The sequence below is a fragment of the Rhinoderma darwinii genome, chromosome 8 (assembly GCF_050947455.1).
Source record: "Rhinoderma darwinii isolate aRhiDar2 chromosome 8, aRhiDar2.hap1, whole genome shotgun sequence".
In the NCBI taxonomy this organism is placed as follows: domain Eukaryota; kingdom Metazoa; phylum Chordata; class Amphibia; order Anura; family Rhinodermatidae; genus Rhinoderma; species Rhinoderma darwinii.
Genome location: NC_134694.1, coordinates 18,287,009 through 18,303,653, shown reverse-complemented (window position 1 = coordinate 18,303,653; position 16,645 = coordinate 18,287,009). Strand labels below are relative to the sequence as shown.

The window sequence follows — 16,645 nt, the reverse complement described above, 5'->3', positions numbered from 1 at the left end:
GGTTGTAGTGTAGTGGCGTCCTCCTGTGTATGTAGTAGTGCTGGTTGTAGTGTAGTGGCGTCCTCCTGTGTATGTAGCAGTGCTGGTTGTAGTGTAGTGGCGTCCTCCTGTGTATGTAGCAGTGCTGGTTGTAGTGTAGTGGCGTCCTCCTGTGTAGTAGTGTGTATGTAGCAGTGCTGGTTGTAGTGTAGTGGCGTCCTCCTGTGTATGTAGCAGTGCTGGTTGTAGTGTAGTGGCGTCCTCCTGTGTATGTAGCAGTGCTGGTTGTAGTGTAGTGGCGTCCTCCTGTGTATGTAGCAGTGCTGGTTGTAGTGTAGTGGCGTCCTCCTGTGTATGTAGCAGTGCTGGTTGTAGTGTAGTGACATCCTCCTGTGTATGTAGCAGTGCTGGTTGTAGTGTAGTGGCGTCCTCCTGTGTATGTAGCAGTGCTGGTTGTAGTAGTGTGACATCCTCCTGTGTATGTAGCAGTGCTGGTTGTAGTGTAGTGGCGTCCTCCTGTGTATGTAGCAGTGCTGGTTGTAGTGTAGTGGCGTCCTCCTGTGTATGTAGCAGTGCTGGTTGTAGTGTATTGACATCCTCCTGTGTATGTAGCAGTGCTGGTTGTAGTGTAGTGGCGTCCTCCTGTGTAGTAGTGTGTATGTAGCAGTGCTGGTTGTAGTGTAGTGGCGTCCTCCTGTGTATGTAGCAGTGCTGGTTGTAGTGTAGCGGCGTCCTCCTGTGTACGGTAGTAGTGTGGACGCGGCCGTGTTGCTGTGGTTACATACAATCAGTGAGTGCCTCTAGTTTATACAGCGCTTCTCCTGACAACCTGGACGGAGCCGGGGCACAGAGAGGCGGCACAGGACGCTCAGCGCCGGGTATATTCCTCGATTTTCCCATAAACTCCATTTACTTTATAGAAGCTGTAGCGTTTCCCTTCTATTCCTCTCCGGAGCCTTGTACTTCACTTTCGTTGCTTTCCTCCGGTCTCCGTGTTAGTAGCCGCTTCCCCCTCACTCCTTCACCTCATATTATCCTTCTCCTCCTTCCCTGTGTTCTCCGCAGCCGGCACCCCTCTCCCCTTACATTAGCGCTCTCATTTCTCCACCCTTCTCCCGTTCTTACTTTTGTACAATCTTTGGCTTTCTGTCCTCTGGCTGCGCTGCAGACGTGAGATAAATGTGTATGAGTGTATATAATAGGTAGAGCCGCTATGGACGGCGCGGCTGCTAGTCAGGGGGAAAGCTTATAACCGCTGCTGCTTGTCCGGGGCTCTGACTGACTGACCTCGTATAAAATTGGCGCGAACAAGAAGTGGAGCAGTTGCCCATAGAAACCAATCATAGTCCAGCTTTTAATTTCCCAGCGCAGGTTACAAAAGGAAAGGAAAGATCTGATTGGTTGTTGTGGACAACTGCTTCATTGTACTGATTGTTATACATGAGGTGGGGGTGGGATTTAGGAACATTGGAGGAGATGTTTCCAGTAATGGGGGGTCACTGCTGTCATATATTAAAATATGAGTGCGGAAATCTGATTGGTTGCTATGGGAAACAAAGCTTTTACCTTCAACTATTTGGCCAGTACTAGTCATGTCTATATCTGGCTCCACAGAGTTGCCCAAAATTTGCAGTAAAATCACAATTTTCCCTATGGGACAGAAAGTTGCAAGCGACCATAGAAAATATTGAGTTGCACATGAGTTGCATGTATATTAGGCTTTGTTCAGACGTGTCGGATTTGTCTATGTCGTATCAGACGCGTATTTACTAGAGGATTTGCAGCAGAAATTCGAGGCTGACGCTTGGATTTCTGCCATGGATGTGCAGTTTAATGTGCCGCTAATCCACCGGCTTTTCCATGCATATTTGTGTTTTCTAAGACCCTATTCACATGCATTGGATGCAGAATGTTTGCGGATCTGATGAGGATCTGTGTTGCAATCATTCTCAAAATCCTGAACGTGTGAACAAGGCCTAAGGCTGGGTTCACACGACCTATTTTCAGGCGTAAACGAGGCGTATTATGCGTCGATTTACGCTTGAAAATACGGCTCCAATACGTCGGCAAACATCTGCCCATTCATTTGAATGGGTTTGCTGACGTACTGTGCAGCCGACCTGTCATTTATGCGTCGTCGTTTGACAGCTGTCAAACGACGACGCGTAAAAATACAGCCTGGTCAAAAGAAGTGCAGGACACTTCTTTGGACGTTTTTGGAGCTGTTTTCTCATAGACTCCAATGAAAACAGCTCCAAAAACGGACGTAAAAAACGCCGCGAAAAACTCGAGTTGCTCAAAAAACGTCTGAAAATCAGGGGCTGTTTTCCCTTGTATTTTCAGACGTTTTTGGTCACTACGTGTGCACATACCCTTAGGGTATGTTCACACGGCCTATTTACGGACGTAATTCGGGCGTTTTTGCCCCGAATTACGTCCGAAAATAGCGCCTCAATAGCGCTGACAAACATCTGCCCATTGAAAGCAATGGGCAGACGTTTGTCTGTTCACACGAGGCGTAATTTACGCGCCGCTGTCAAATGACGGCGCGTAAATAGACGCCCGCGTCAAAGAAGTGACCTGTCACTTCTTTGGCCGTAATTGGAGCCGTTATTCATTGACTTCAATGAATAGCAGCGCCAATTACGTCCGTAATTGACGCGGCGTTCAAGCGCCTGCACATGCCGTTACGGCTGAAATTACGGGGATGTTTCCTGGCGGAAACATCCCCGTAATTTCAGCCGTTACGGACGCTGTCGTGTGAACATACCCTAACTGCAAGGAAAGTTTTAATTACGGATTTCATAACCTTTGCGGTTTTCCCGATTGAAGTTAATGGAGAAAAACTGTCGCAAAAGGCGCCGCATAAAAGCCACAAATAGGGAGCGCTGCGATTTTCAAATAAAGCTCTTAAAAACGCACATTTTATAATTGCACAAAGTGAATGGGATTTCCTAAAATCCTGTTCACTACAGTATAACTTTTGGCCACTGCGGTCATTTACATTTGGCCACATTCAAACGTAGGAGAAAAAGCTCTGCAAATCCATTTGTGTGTAAGTCTTCGTTCACATCTGCCTCAGGTCTCCATTCTGGCGTTTCGTCTGAGTTTTCCATCAGAACGGGACCCTGACTGAAACAAACGCAAACCATAGGTTTCCGTTTGCATCAACATTGATTTCAATGGTGACGGATCCGATGCCAATGGTTTCCGTTTGTCTCCGTTGTGCAATGGTTGTGTCGTTTTGATGGAATCAATAGCGTAGTCGGCTACGGTATTCATCCCGTCAAAACGACGGAACCCTTGCACAACTGAGACAAACGGAAACCATTGGCATCGGATCCGTCACCATTGGAAACGGTAGCCTATAGTTTCCGTTTGTGTCAGTCAGTGCTCCATTTTGACGGGAAGCCCCAACGGGAAGTTCCGGAGCCCTGACGCAGATGCGAACAAAGCCTTACATGTGGATTCTGATACATATTTTACCCATTGCAGTGGTTTATAAACATCCATGGCAAAATTCTGCAACCGATAGGGCACTTCAAAGTTGTGAAATGTGCAGCATTCCTACGTTACGCTGCAGAATTTTTTTTCACAGCCTGTGAATAGGGTTTTGTGTGAATTGCGCACCAAAAATGTATGGAACATAAACATAGAGCATTCACACAGCCATGTTTGCTGAATTGTGGAAAAACGTATGGCTTTGGCCACCGTGGAAGATTTATAAATGTAAGGCTGGGTTCCCACGTAGCGTAAGCACTGTGGAATTTCCGCAACGGAATTCTGTGCGGAAATTTTCAGTAGCTGCAAAGTTGATGAGATTTTGCAAATCTCAGTTCCACGCTGTGGAAAAGTCGTGCAGAAAGTGTTCTTCAGTGGGACTTTCAAATCCGCGGCATGTCCATTTAGGCTGCACATTCTAAGCGGAGATGCTGCGTGTTTGGTCCATAGACATCAATGGGGAGCAGAAATTCTGCACTAAAATTGGTTTATACAGCGGAATCGTAGTAAAAACTGCAGGTGCACATAAAGTTTGCTATAATTGATGCTTCACACTAAGGCCTTACTCACACGCAGCGTTTTGCATGTGTTGCAGTTCCGTGTGTCATCAGTGAATGGTGCGTGGCTGCGTGATTTTCGTGCATATGCCATCCTTATGACACGCGGTTTTGCTGTTTAGAAAAATAAATGAAGGAAGTGCTTTTATTTATTCCTTCATTTCTTAATCTACTGTTGCGAAAATCACGCGCGACACACGGAAGTGCTTCCGTGTGCTGCGCGTGATTTTCACGCACCCATTGACGTCAATGGGTGTGTGATGCGCAAAAAACGCCCAAGTATAGGACATGTCGTGAGTTGTACGCAGCGGACACACGCTGCGTGAAAATCGCGGACTGTCTGAACGGCCCCATTGACTAACATAGGTCCGTGCGACGCATGTGATTTTCACGGGCGTATCACGGACGTTAAACACGTCAGTGTAAAAAAGGCTTAAATCCGCAGGTAAAACCGCTGATCAAAATCTGTAGCGTTACCGCAGCAATATGTGCAGAAAAAAAGGCAATATTTGCTGCGGATTTCTGTGACTGATTTGCCTGCGGTTTTGGAGATTCCGCTGCAGATTGTCTGTTGCTGAAAAGCGCCAGCGCATTCTGCCTGTGGCAACATTCTTTAATTACTCCAGTTTTCTGGGGTAAATGCATTGAAGAAAATGGTTTTCAGTATGGACACTATATGTATCTGCCTCCCAGTCACTTAATGTTTCCGCTGTAATCTGGTTTTCAATTTAATAGTCGCGCACGTATTTAAAAAACACATGTATTTTTTGAGATACATTTCAAAACGCAACAAAAATGCACAATGAGACCCCAGTCAACGGCTCTATTAGCCAAACGACACAATATTTTTTAGTGCTGTTTGGACTAATAGTAAAGCGGACCTTTTACTCTAAGGCTGGGTTCACACACCCTATTTACGGACGTAATTCGGGCGTTTTAACCTCGAATTACGTCCGAAAATACGGCTCCAATGCGCCGGCAAACATCTGGCCATTCATTTGAATGGGCTTTACGATGTTCTGTGCCGACGGTAAAAAAGGCGCCCGCATCAAAGAAGTGCCTGTCACTTCTTGAGACGTAATTGGAGCCGTTTTCCATTGAGTCCATGAACAAACAGCTCCAATTACGTCCGTAATGGACGCAGCGAAAAACGCCTGCAACATGCCATTATGTCTGAAATTCCGGAGCTGCTTTGAACATACCCTAATGTGGGCAGCATATTTAGGCGACAGATCTGCTTTAATAGCAAACTCGGACTAGTTTACAGCAATACAGGTGCAATATATATATATATATATATAATATGCTGAACTAGGCAGATGTTTTATTCAGGAGTCTGAGCAGTATTTTAATGCTGGACCGTGTGTAATTATCTGATGGATATTATCTGCTGGGCATGTGTTTTAATAGGTCACTTGCATCTAAATGGATCTGATGTACTAATGCCTCTATTGTGAGTGCCTGACCCATATGGCAGTATTGCAGGGAGACAAGCATGAGCGCATCATACTTCACCAGATAACAATTCGTTCGCATGTGTGAAAACTATGGTGGCAGAATTTTTCTGGCAATTTCAACTGCATCTAAAAAAACGCTTCTAAAAAATGCTAGCTGATCCCAAAAATAATAGCTGCAGGGGTAGGTTATTGCCTAGGACCATGCCACTCGCCTGTACAGCTGGCTCCAAATCTGAGCCTATTGCCTATTAGCTTGTGTACACAATACATGCATTCAGCTATTTCAGGCCTGGTCCTACGGATTTAACCCCTTATGATGCAACTAGAAAGCAAATATTTCTCTTGAATTAGAGCAATATTTGGCTTCGATAGCCCTAGTACATCTACAACAAAACATGTCAGTATGATGAAGTAATTCCTTCCAAGTGCAGGAAACTCTGAGCCCACTGAACTTCACATTAACAATACTGCTAAAGGGCTGCCAGTAAATGGGAGGGCGTAGGTGTCAAAAAAAGAGACAAACTCCCAAGTCTGCACATAAATGAACACGTCTCAGGATGTGGATTTTGTAATTGCGATCTGCGCAGGTCAGCCATGAGGTTTTGTGGGTATAGTAGTCTTACATCACTTGTGGAAGGGAAGTGAAGGGGGGAAGCTGGGGATGTTTTAAGGAGGGGGGAGGGATGCTAAGAAGAGGCTTTTATTTTGGTCAGCTGACTTAGCCGGGAAAATCAACAGAAATGGCTGTAACTAAGCTGGACAGAGCGCTGGGAAAAAACGCGGAGGTAAGTGAGACTGAAAGCTACACAGAAAAAAGGATAGAGAGGGAAAAAAAAAAGAAAAATTAGTTGCAAATAATTTGGTGCAAGAAAAACTCTCTAAAGGAAGTGTGCGCAAGACAGGCAAGTGCATGAACGAAAGCAGAAGAGAGAATAGAAAAAAAAAGTGGCGAGGACTGAGAAATAGACTGATCTTACAGAAAAAAACATAAAGGAGAGGAAGAAGCAGACAGGAAGATTAGAAATAGTTAAGGCGAGAAACAGGAAGACAAAAAGAAAAGGGGAGGTTGCACTTCTGTTGAAAGTTCCCTCATCTCATTTTGGTGAAGATACTTATTGAAGTCCTACTGGCTTGAGGTTTTTTATATAATTGTTTTCCTGCAGGTGATATGACACTGGGGGAGGACGTGGGGGGCCGTGTCACTCTCCCTCACCATGGACAGTCATAATCGACAGCAGCCGAGCGAGAGCAGTGATGATGAGGATAATAATTTTGCACGGTACATGGATGAGAATGGAGTCATTGGAATGGATGAAGAAGGGCTCTTGGAACTGGATAGTCAAGGCGATCTAGAAGAAGATGAGGAGCAGGTGCTGGCTTTTGACGAAGAGGGGATGGTGGAAATATACAAAGATGGTGTACCCTATCCAGGGTCTCCTTCAGAAGATGACAGATCAGGTGTTCATAGCTGGCAGGAAGATTTCAGTTTATCTGAGGTGGCAGAAGAAGAAGCTAATAATTTTGTGCAAACAGAAACTTTAAGGAATAATGATGGTACCATCAGTCATAATACAGGTACGTGAATGCCCCATTTCAGGAGGTTGTTGACTATTACATCTTCTGACCTCACTGCCGGAGTAAAATGTTGGGTCTCCATGGGATGCGTCCTATGCAGGTACGTCTGTAAGTACATAGGAAATAGAATAGCAATTTTGCACCGCCATTCTATTTACTATGGAGGTATGGCCAGAATCCACAATGGTAGAAAACTAATAAATATTGCCGAATGTATGGGTTCAAAATGACAGTCATTTGGCAGGAGTAGATCATTTATGGCCAGCTTAACAAAATTACTATTGAACATTCCTCACCTAATGCATATTTTTTTCTTATAGGGGATCACAGCTCATTGGAACGCCCCAGTAGATCAATTACATTGCCATCTGCATTACATCGTCATCCCCCAAGCAGAGACCAACAATTGGATATGACTGAAGATGAGGTGGATCGAGGGAGTTCGCTGGGAGCATGGGATAGGGACGAAGATGAGGATTGGAATCAAGTACAGTCAGAACTTCTTCTGAATGAAAGTCCTGTAGATAGAAGGTATGAAGATTATGACCAAATATCAAGAGAAGAGCAATGGGACGAAAAGGCTACGAATGAAGTCAATTATTCTGAAAACCCAAGCAATCAGGAAGATGAAGGTGTCACTGAATCTCTGTCCCCATCATCCCCTCCCATTCCCAGCACTTGGGACACCAGACTCATGAGTGGTTTGGCCAGGTTAAGCATCACCCCTAGGATAGAGGATGAAACTCTCCCAGAATCTTCATGTGCAGAAAGTGGGGAAAGCCCAGAAGCCATATCCAGTCGACTCCCTACAAATGTCGCCAACTTTACAAGGGTCTCGAAACCAACCAGTACTGTAAGAGCTAAGCCCACCATTTTATCTTCAGCACCTATCAGGACACAGCATGCAGAGCCCTCCACTGTGAAGAAAAGCAAATATGCTACTACACCTCTGTATGGCAGAGGACAACTAAACTACCCTTTGCCTGATTTTTCTAAAGTTGGACCTAAAGTCAGATTTCCTCGTGATGAAGAGGGATATCGCCCTCCTCAGCCACGGAGACTAGAAAAGCAAAGCCAAGGAGCTCCCATTATCTTTAAGTCTCCAGCAGAGATAGTGAGGGAAGTCCTGCTCAGCAGCACAGAAAAGCCTGTTCAAGAACCAGTTGTAACAGCTGCTGTACCACCAGAATTCAAGACCCCGCAACAAGCCACTGAGCTGGTTAATCAGCTGCAGGTCTGTATTACAGTGACCCTACAAGTTCAGTTTTATCATATTTTCAGATCATATTGAAGCCTTAGGTCCTCTTCACATCGTGTGTTGGCTTTTCGTCTGGGGTATGCATTGGTATATCTTCGACGAAAGGCTGCAACGTATCCCGCTGTATGGCATACAGTGGGATACGTCGCCTGGGGATTCCGCCCCTGGGGAAACTCCTGACGTCACTGTCCATATATGGACAGTGGCTTCAGGAGCTTTCCCTGGGCAGAGCAGGTGTGCAGGAAGCTCCAGCAACATATCTGTACATATATGGACAGTCATATCACTGGAGCTACCTGACGTATATGTTTAAGGTATACCTGTGACGGATGCCTAACATTGGCATCTGTCACCATTAGCCCCCATGTTAAAAAAACATATACCGTGCGGTATACGTTTTTTGAGGGATCCCTGTGCATTGGAATAACACATTCTATGATGCTATTCCATCCAACAGAAAAAGGAATACCAACTTATATAAGCCCGACATCAGGAGCTTTTCCGATGTACAAGATATACGTAGTTCATAAACGTGATGTGAACAGGGCCTACTAGTTGCCCCAACACATTAAAGGGAGTCTGTCACCAGAATGTCCGTATTAAACTAGTAACAGTGTATTGTAGAGGAGACTAACCTGTTTCTAACGTTTATTTTCAATTTCTGCTTTGCGCCGGGTAAAGAGCAAGGACGCGCGCGTGTTACAGATAGTACAGCCAATTACGCTGCCTGGCCCATGTCAATCAATGTAAGAAGGGAGGGAGGGGGTTGAACTGGGGAGCGACGTAGGAGCATTTAGGAGCATCGTTGACGCCCTCGTTGCACCTAAATGCTCATTAGCATAAAGTTAATAAAACAGATTTCTCTACAAAGGGGGCAGTAAGCAAATTGAAAATAAACGTTAGAAACAGGTTAGTCTCCTCTACAATACCCTGTTACTAGTTTAATACGGACATTATGGTGACAGACTCCCTTTAAGAATTTTTTATTGCACATGACTCCGTTTATAGTCCCTAAAATGTATTTAGCAAATTGTAGTTTTGATGTTCTTTTTTCCAAAAATTACTTATAGGCTAAAATATGAGGTCTAATGCATCTACGGTATTACCGCTCCATACAAGTCGTACGGAGTCATAATACAACACTTATAGAAGTCTATGGGACCTACTGCACCGCAATATACCTCTGATTTTATATGGACGCATACAGGTGTTTTTTTTTTTTGTAGAATTCCCTATGAATCTGACCGAAAAAATTGGATGCGTTATTACGCATGTACTCCGTACATGCTCTGTGTACACAGCTCTGCATCTGTATGAGGCCTTAGACTTTGAGATGTCGTCTTCTGTCAAGTTGTAAACAAATTTCATAGTTTTATCTTATTCTGGAAAAGCTGAGTTGAGATCTAATATGGCCATCATTTCAGCGGTCATTGCCTTGCTTTCCCAGAGACCTGACATACTTTAAGATTTTTTTTTAATCAATGTGCACACCCTAACTGACTTGAATAGCCGTGTCTGGTATGTGTATATGTGTGGACATTGATGTGAGTAGTAATTTCGACCCAGGAAACAGGTATTGTGGTCATGAATTAAGCACAACTGTCTGAGGCTTTGGGACTGTAATTTCAAGCACTGATATCTCAATTAAAAGTATCAATTAGGGTGTGTTCACACGACCTATATTCAGACGTAATTTGGGCGTTTTACGCCTCAAATTACGCCTGAAAAAACGGCTCTAATACGCCTACAAACATCTGCCCATTGCTTTCAATGGGTTTTACGATGTTCTGTTCCCACGAGGTGTATTTTTACGCGTCACTGTCAAAAGACGGCGCGTAAAAAGACGCCCGCGTCAAAGAAGTGCATGTTACTTCTTGGGACGTTTTTGGAGCCGTTTTTCATTGACTCCATTGAAAAACAGCTCCAATAACGTCCGTACAAAACCCAGCAAAAAACGCGAGTTGTTACAAAAACTTCTGAAAACCTGGAGCTGTTTTCAGGCGAAAATAGCTCCGTAATTTCAGACGTATTTTGCTCCTGCATGTGAACATACCCTTAAAAGGGCTTTTACGTGACTGATATTGATGGCCTGTCCTTAGGATAAGCCATTAATATCACATCAATGGGGGTCCAACTCCTAGCACCCCCACGATCAGCTGATTGAAGAGGCCACGGACGCTCTGATGAGTTCTGCGTCCCGACGAGCGCCATGTCCCCTTCATTGTTTACCAGGCACAGCTCTGTACATTTTGTAGTGGTTGTGCCTGGTATTGCTGTTCAGTCCCATTCAAGTGGCCCCTTAAAGGAGTTTGCCCATCAGGGAAATTTATGGCATATCAACAGTAAATGGGACCCGCACCTCTGGGACCCGCACCTTTCTCTAGAACAGGGGCCCCTATACCCCATTCTACCTTTCTCGGTTCCCGCTGCCTCCCGGGCCACTTCCTGATTACATGGTCGGAAATTACGAAAACAGCGCACAACTGCCATGGAAGCAAATGGCAGTGACAGAAGCAGCGTAGCACCCTGAGATGGGACCCGCATCTATCTGACATTTATGCCACATCCTGTGGATATGCCATAAATGTCCCTGATGGGCGAACCCCTTTAAATCAGCTGATCGGTGGGGGAGTCGGCAGTTGGACTGCCATCAATCTGATATTGCTAAGAATAGGACATCAATATGAAAGGGCCGGATAACCCCTTTTCATATTATTATATACAACTAAATGGTCACTTATTTATATTTCTTCTATGTCATTGCTCTGAGTCTGATACCAATTTATTATTAGAAAACAATCCCTTTAAAAAAATTCACATGACCATTCAGTGATGCGGTGACCACATCTGTTTTTTTGACTCTTTCGTGAGTGATTGTCATCAATACTACATGAAGTCTCAGCTATGTGTGATCATCAAATATCTAATGCTTGAGTAACACCGAGAAGTAAACCTGTGTAAACTATCAAAGTAAATTGGAACTATGGGCCTCATTTATCAAAACTGTCAGGGGGAAAAACTGGTGTTGTCACCCATAGCAACCAATCACAGTGCAGGTTTCATTTTTTCCAGACCAGTTCAGGAAATGAAAGATGACCTATGATTGGTTACTATGGGCAACAAGGCCAATTTTTTATTAATCCAGTCGTACAGTTTTGATAAATGAGGCCTTTTGGGTAAAGTCACCTTTCACCTAAGACAGATGAGTCAATAATCCAATATTTTGATTGCAATTATTTTGTGATTTTTATTACATCACATTTTGTCCTTGCACAAGTTATGATACATGAACCAAATATTCTCTGAGAATTAAGAATATATAATGACCAATGTGAAATATATTTATTTTATTTGTACTGAAAAGTAATATTAGCATGACCTAAAATTTTCTCTTGCATTTCCTTTGTATTTACGGTTGTATTGTATTGTTTTTCGTTAATTCTCCATTACCCTTAATACATAGTCACCTTCCTTCACCTCCCCATCTCTCTTACTTCCTTAAAGGAGGATTACCACAAGCTGCTCACTAAGTATGCCGAAGCTGAAAATACTATTGACCGTCTGAGACTTGGAGCTAAAGTAAGACATGTAGCATGCTCATAAATGGTATACACCCAAGACTATGTTAAATGTATTTATAAGGTTTAGGCATTTTATGTTACTTTCACCTCCGTGAGTTGTTAATCAATACATCTTAACATATGTGTTGTATGACAGCCTGTATTCTGCATGCGAAGCAGCAGAATACAGGCTATAAAAACGGCTGGTTTTATAGAAAATGAGACCCTGGGCAGCAAGTAAAGTAAGCGTATCAACCCAGATGCACAATGAACAGGTTTGCAGCGTAGATGGAAGGTTTTAGTGTCATGTTAAAATGAGGAATTGCGAGCATTCAAATTTGACAAGAAAATGGCGCTGTCAGCTGAAACGTTATAATCACTTTAGTAAGTGCGCCTACAGATTAACCAATTGCTTTTTTCAGGTGCATCTCTACTCAGATCCCCCACAACCAAGTCACAGTATTCAGATGGGAACATTTACCCAGGGGTCAAAAGTTATGGCTTTTTCCATACCCCATTCTCAGGCAGCAACTTTCAGCATAGTAAATGATCATCAGGGGGCAACTGAAACAGATTCAGGTAAGTCAATGTTAACAATTTAGATTTTATAGAATTAATAAATCTATCAATAACTTGCTTGGATCTCGCACATCCTGAAAATATAACCAAGTAAATGCGTCCTTAAAGGGAATCACTTAATGGGCTTTTTCTGCATTAAAAGAAATATGTCACTTTTTTAGAAAGCGTATCTATTCGATGCTTCTTCTAAATCAGTTGGTGCTATTGCACCTGCGGAACCGCGTCCCGAACTCCCGTCGGGGATGCCGGTTTAAAGTGTGCACGTATGCAAATTAAGATGCCCCTCAGCCTGATTGGTGCCTCTTGGCAAATCATGCTGAGAGGCACCTTAATTTGCATACTGCGCACATCTATATTTGGCACCACAAATGGGCGCCATTCAGCAGGGGCAATAGCACCAACTAATGTGATTTAGAAAGTACATCTAATAAATAGTCATTCTTAAAGGAAAAAAATCACTGGAGTAGGACTGGAGTTTTCTTTAAACGGGCGGTCATGCCAGCATGGAAGAAACACGTGCTGAATATGCCTCTTGCCACTGCAAAGCCTATAAAAATATTATAGCTAGATAGGCTATTTGGCCGTACCTCCCCTGATGAATTTGGGCCACAAGGAAACGTGTGTTGGGAGAAAGAAATCATCTATTTCAGAATATCTAAAGGAGGTTTCCCAGTCCCTTTGCTGAGGAGTGGAATTGACCCTGTGGCGCTACAGGAACGGGTAGGAGGGTAGATCACCCCTATAAGTTCTATCAGCTTACCGATGACGTAGGAAATGATACCTTGTTTTTAGAAAAGTTTTTTTCTGTTTTGGAGCATGTTTTTTGCTCACTCTGCAAAAGAATCAAAGGGTTAATGTGAAATGGCCAGAAAAGGTTATACTCCCCGCAGAAAAAGCAAAAAGGGGTTAAATCAATTTGCATCATTGGCTGCTCTTGGTGAAAGCTTTCCAAGTTCACCATTTCTATTTATTTTTAAGTCTTGAAGGAATCTGGTGACAGACTCCCTTCAACTTACATGAGTGTTTACCATGTGCTCTAGAAAATGCTATTGGATCTCTGTTAGTTTTACAAAGTGCTTTATTGTGGAGATCAGAGCCCCAACATCTTTACTACTGGTAAATCCATTAAGCTCAGTGAAGTGGTCATCATTGTAGAGGAGGTACCGCTACCGCTTTTTGGCCAATTACAGTACATGACAACTAAGCAACCCTTGTAAGTACTGACACTCCCTGTCTACTGTGGACCCCTTCAAGCATAATTTACATCTGCACCATTCTCTGCCACATAGTCTTTGAAAATAAAGAAATGTGAAGAAAAGATAAAACTTTTGCTATCAACAGTTTATGTTTAATCAATTTAATTGGTTATAACAAAGATTTAACAAAGCATAAAATAGCTGATTAGACAACATGTAAAGACCTGTACCCACCTCCCCCTATTCCAGCATAAAGGGGAATTATAGTGCATATCAATCTGGTTCCAAATATAGAAAGTCTTAGGCCTCATGTACACGACCGTAATGGTGTGCACGGCCGTGATTTGCGGCTCGCACGGCAGCGGAGTGTCACCTATGGACCGTGCACATGGCCGCGTGCATTCATTTATATCAGCCTGGACCGCAAAATATGGCCGTAATAAGACATGTCCTGTCTTTTTGCGGTCCAGGCTCCTGGGCAATGCACGGACCGTGGAAAACACGGTCATGTGCATGGGCCAATTGAAATGAATGGGGCCACAATTGACCCGCAGATTTGCGGGTGAATTGCAGCCACAAAAACACGTTTGTGTACATGGGGCCTTAGCTCAACACGATTACATAGTCAAAGCAGATGAATGCTCCCTCTCTTAGATGCGGTGACCCGGGCGGGTAACATCCGGTGGTCTGGGGGGTAGGCAAAGCTTTAGATAACAAAACATATATATATATAATGGTAATAACAGTGTATGCATTTTTGTCAGTTGTATGTTGTGTACTTTAGCCACATCTCTCACATCTCCAAAACTCTACTAACTTTTTTGCTCAACTTCCTTTTCCTGAGTGAACATATTGAGATTAGTCACAGCTATATAGCTCAAGCTATTTCAGCAGACAGAGAATCTTATCATTACGATCTGAAGGTCTATCTCTGTTTTATCTATAATTTTTAGGTTGCAGAGCCTTCCTATTGCAACCAGGTAAGTTTAGTAAATGTAGGCAACTCATACCGACTTGTAGGATAAGATATAATTACCAGGATTGTAGAAGCTTCTACTAGTTATACTTTGATCTATAGCTGCTAGACAAAAATTTATAAACATGAACATAAGCTTCTTTGTTAACATTCTGATCAAATTGTATAATCCCACTTGCCACTTTACGGCGACCTCTTTAAAGTGGGTCCCTACTCTATAGGTCGCAGCACCGTGGCCACTGCCACTGCAACACCGCTCCCGCAGAAGAAGCAACCCAGAGGCCTAAAAGCACCCATGCTGCCAGGACACGCCAAGCCTCCTTGGCTCTGAGCCCCATCCCCCCACAAGTGCAGCACTACAACAACAGATACCACCACACAGAACCACAACATGTGAACAGATGGAATAATCTCACCTTACCGTGCGCTCCTAGTGGCCAACTGAGAGCACAAGCCAGAGCAGAAACACTTATGAGGTCATTCCCTAATTAGAATCACCTGGGCCAAACATGTGGAGTGCTGGTGCCAAGTAAAACAAAAAAATGAGGGGGATACACTGCAGAATAATATCAGTATTGTAAAACTAGACATGGACCACATCCACTATACGTACAGTCCATCTCAGGACCATTTACAATATCCTAAAGCCGCGGATTATACTGTTAAGAGTGACAGTACTGTATTTAATCTAATATTACTACTAGAAGGGGGGAAGGGGCTTGTTACCGAATGCTTTGGATTATATAGATCACATATGCCAAATGAGGGGTAGCGCTGAGTAGCTTCCAAGAGATCCTTAAAAAAGCCTTGCAAAGTTTGCATCTAATGTGCCTCAAGTTAACTCCCCTCTTTGTCCTCGTTCTCTCATGACTGACTGTTCTTTCCTGCATATGTTTTGGGACTGCCCCATTAGTTTTGGTTTCTGGACTGATGTCATGGAAATTTTTGAACAGAAAGTTGGTTTACCTCGAGTACTAAGCCCTAAAGTTTGTCTTCATATTTTAGTGGAAAAGCTGGTACAGTCTGTAGGCTATAGATCCCTAATATAACTTTTATTCTACGCTAAGAAGACCACCCTCACCCACTGGCAGCATCACAGGGTTCTCACCTTACAGGCATGGATCGCAATGGTTAATTCTACCCTCCCCCTATTTACACTGATGTATGAAGCACATGGTTGCCCTCATAAGTTTAATAAAATACGGCATTAGAGTGCTCCTTCACTATAAGGTCCTTCCTTACTCTGTTTTTTATCTGTTGCTTAGAAAAACCGCCTTGTTTATCTCTTACCACCAAAGCAGGTTGTTACTCTTTTAGGTGTAGTTTTCATTTACGTGAATTACATCCATGGCGAATGGACATCTTGGATCAGTATGATAATCTAGCACTGCCTGTGTTTTGATGTAGGTTCCTCTGACCGGCAGAAATCCTCTGTGACACCCCCATTCTCTATTCCACCAGAAACCTCAGGATCGTCCTCTCTTCAACCACCTGAAGACATTTCTTCCATGCTCCTATCACACTTAGGGGCTCTTTACCGAGAGGTTAGTGTTATTATTTTGCAGTCATAGGTGCTTTATAAGTTATATTTTTTTATGTGGCATTATGTAATACTTAGATTAAAGAAACTCTACATATATATTAATAATATAGCTGCCGTTTAGTCCTTGGGCGCCTATCTCTGCAGGGGTGAGAATGATTGGATTTTAAAGGATGTGAAGGGAAGTGCACATGATACACTTTTAGGTGACCAAAGACTAGGCACTTTAAAGTGTACCTCCACTTTCAGTGAAAGACGACTATAGTGCAGGGGTGTGCACTATAATCGTTTCTCTAAATCACTTGTATTACTGATTTGGCTTCTAGCAGCAGCACGGACTGTGTAAAGCCGAGCTGCCGGCTGCTTATAAATCTTCAGTAGGAGATCGAGCGTCCTGCTCGTCTTCATGGCTCCCGTATCCAGAACGTCTGCCAACGCTAAAGACTCCTATGTATATTCTATATATG

At 43.5% G+C, this 16,645-nt stretch overlaps 1 protein-coding gene and 1 long non-coding RNA gene across 4 annotated transcripts in view; one reads left to right on the top strand and one right to left on the bottom strand.

The window, feature by feature from the left end:
- LOC142659350 (uncharacterized) overlaps positions 1 to 1,282 on the bottom strand; it is a 162,421-nt gene extending 161,139 nt beyond the window's left edge. Inside the window, exon 1 of the long non-coding RNA XR_012850312.1 lies at positions 1,105 to 1,282. This is a non-coding gene — a long non-coding RNA (uncharacterized LOC142659350). The remainder of the gene's footprint in view (positions 1 to 1,104) is intronic.
- AKNA (AT-hook transcription factor) overlaps positions 801 to 16,645 on the top strand; it is a 44,677-nt gene continuing 28,832 nt past the window's right edge. For 2 of the 3 annotated variants that reach the window (XR_012850311.1, XM_075835400.1), the window contains exons 1-6: positions 801 to 857; positions 6,658 to 7,069; positions 7,390 to 8,303; positions 11,832 to 11,906; positions 12,310 to 12,466; positions 16,046 to 16,182. Coding sequence is in view for 2 of the 3 variants with exons in the window: in XM_075835400.1 (XP_075691515.1) it covers positions 6,709 to 7,069; positions 7,390 to 8,303; positions 11,832 to 11,906; positions 12,310 to 12,466; positions 16,046 to 16,182 (1,644 nt within the window). In the remaining variant the exon portion in view is untranslated. Of the gene's footprint in view, positions 858 to 6,192; positions 6,280 to 6,657; positions 7,070 to 7,389; positions 8,304 to 11,831; positions 11,907 to 12,309; positions 12,467 to 16,045; positions 16,183 to 16,645 lie in introns of those variants that run through there. The other variant, XM_075835401.1, reaches the window with a different exon arrangement.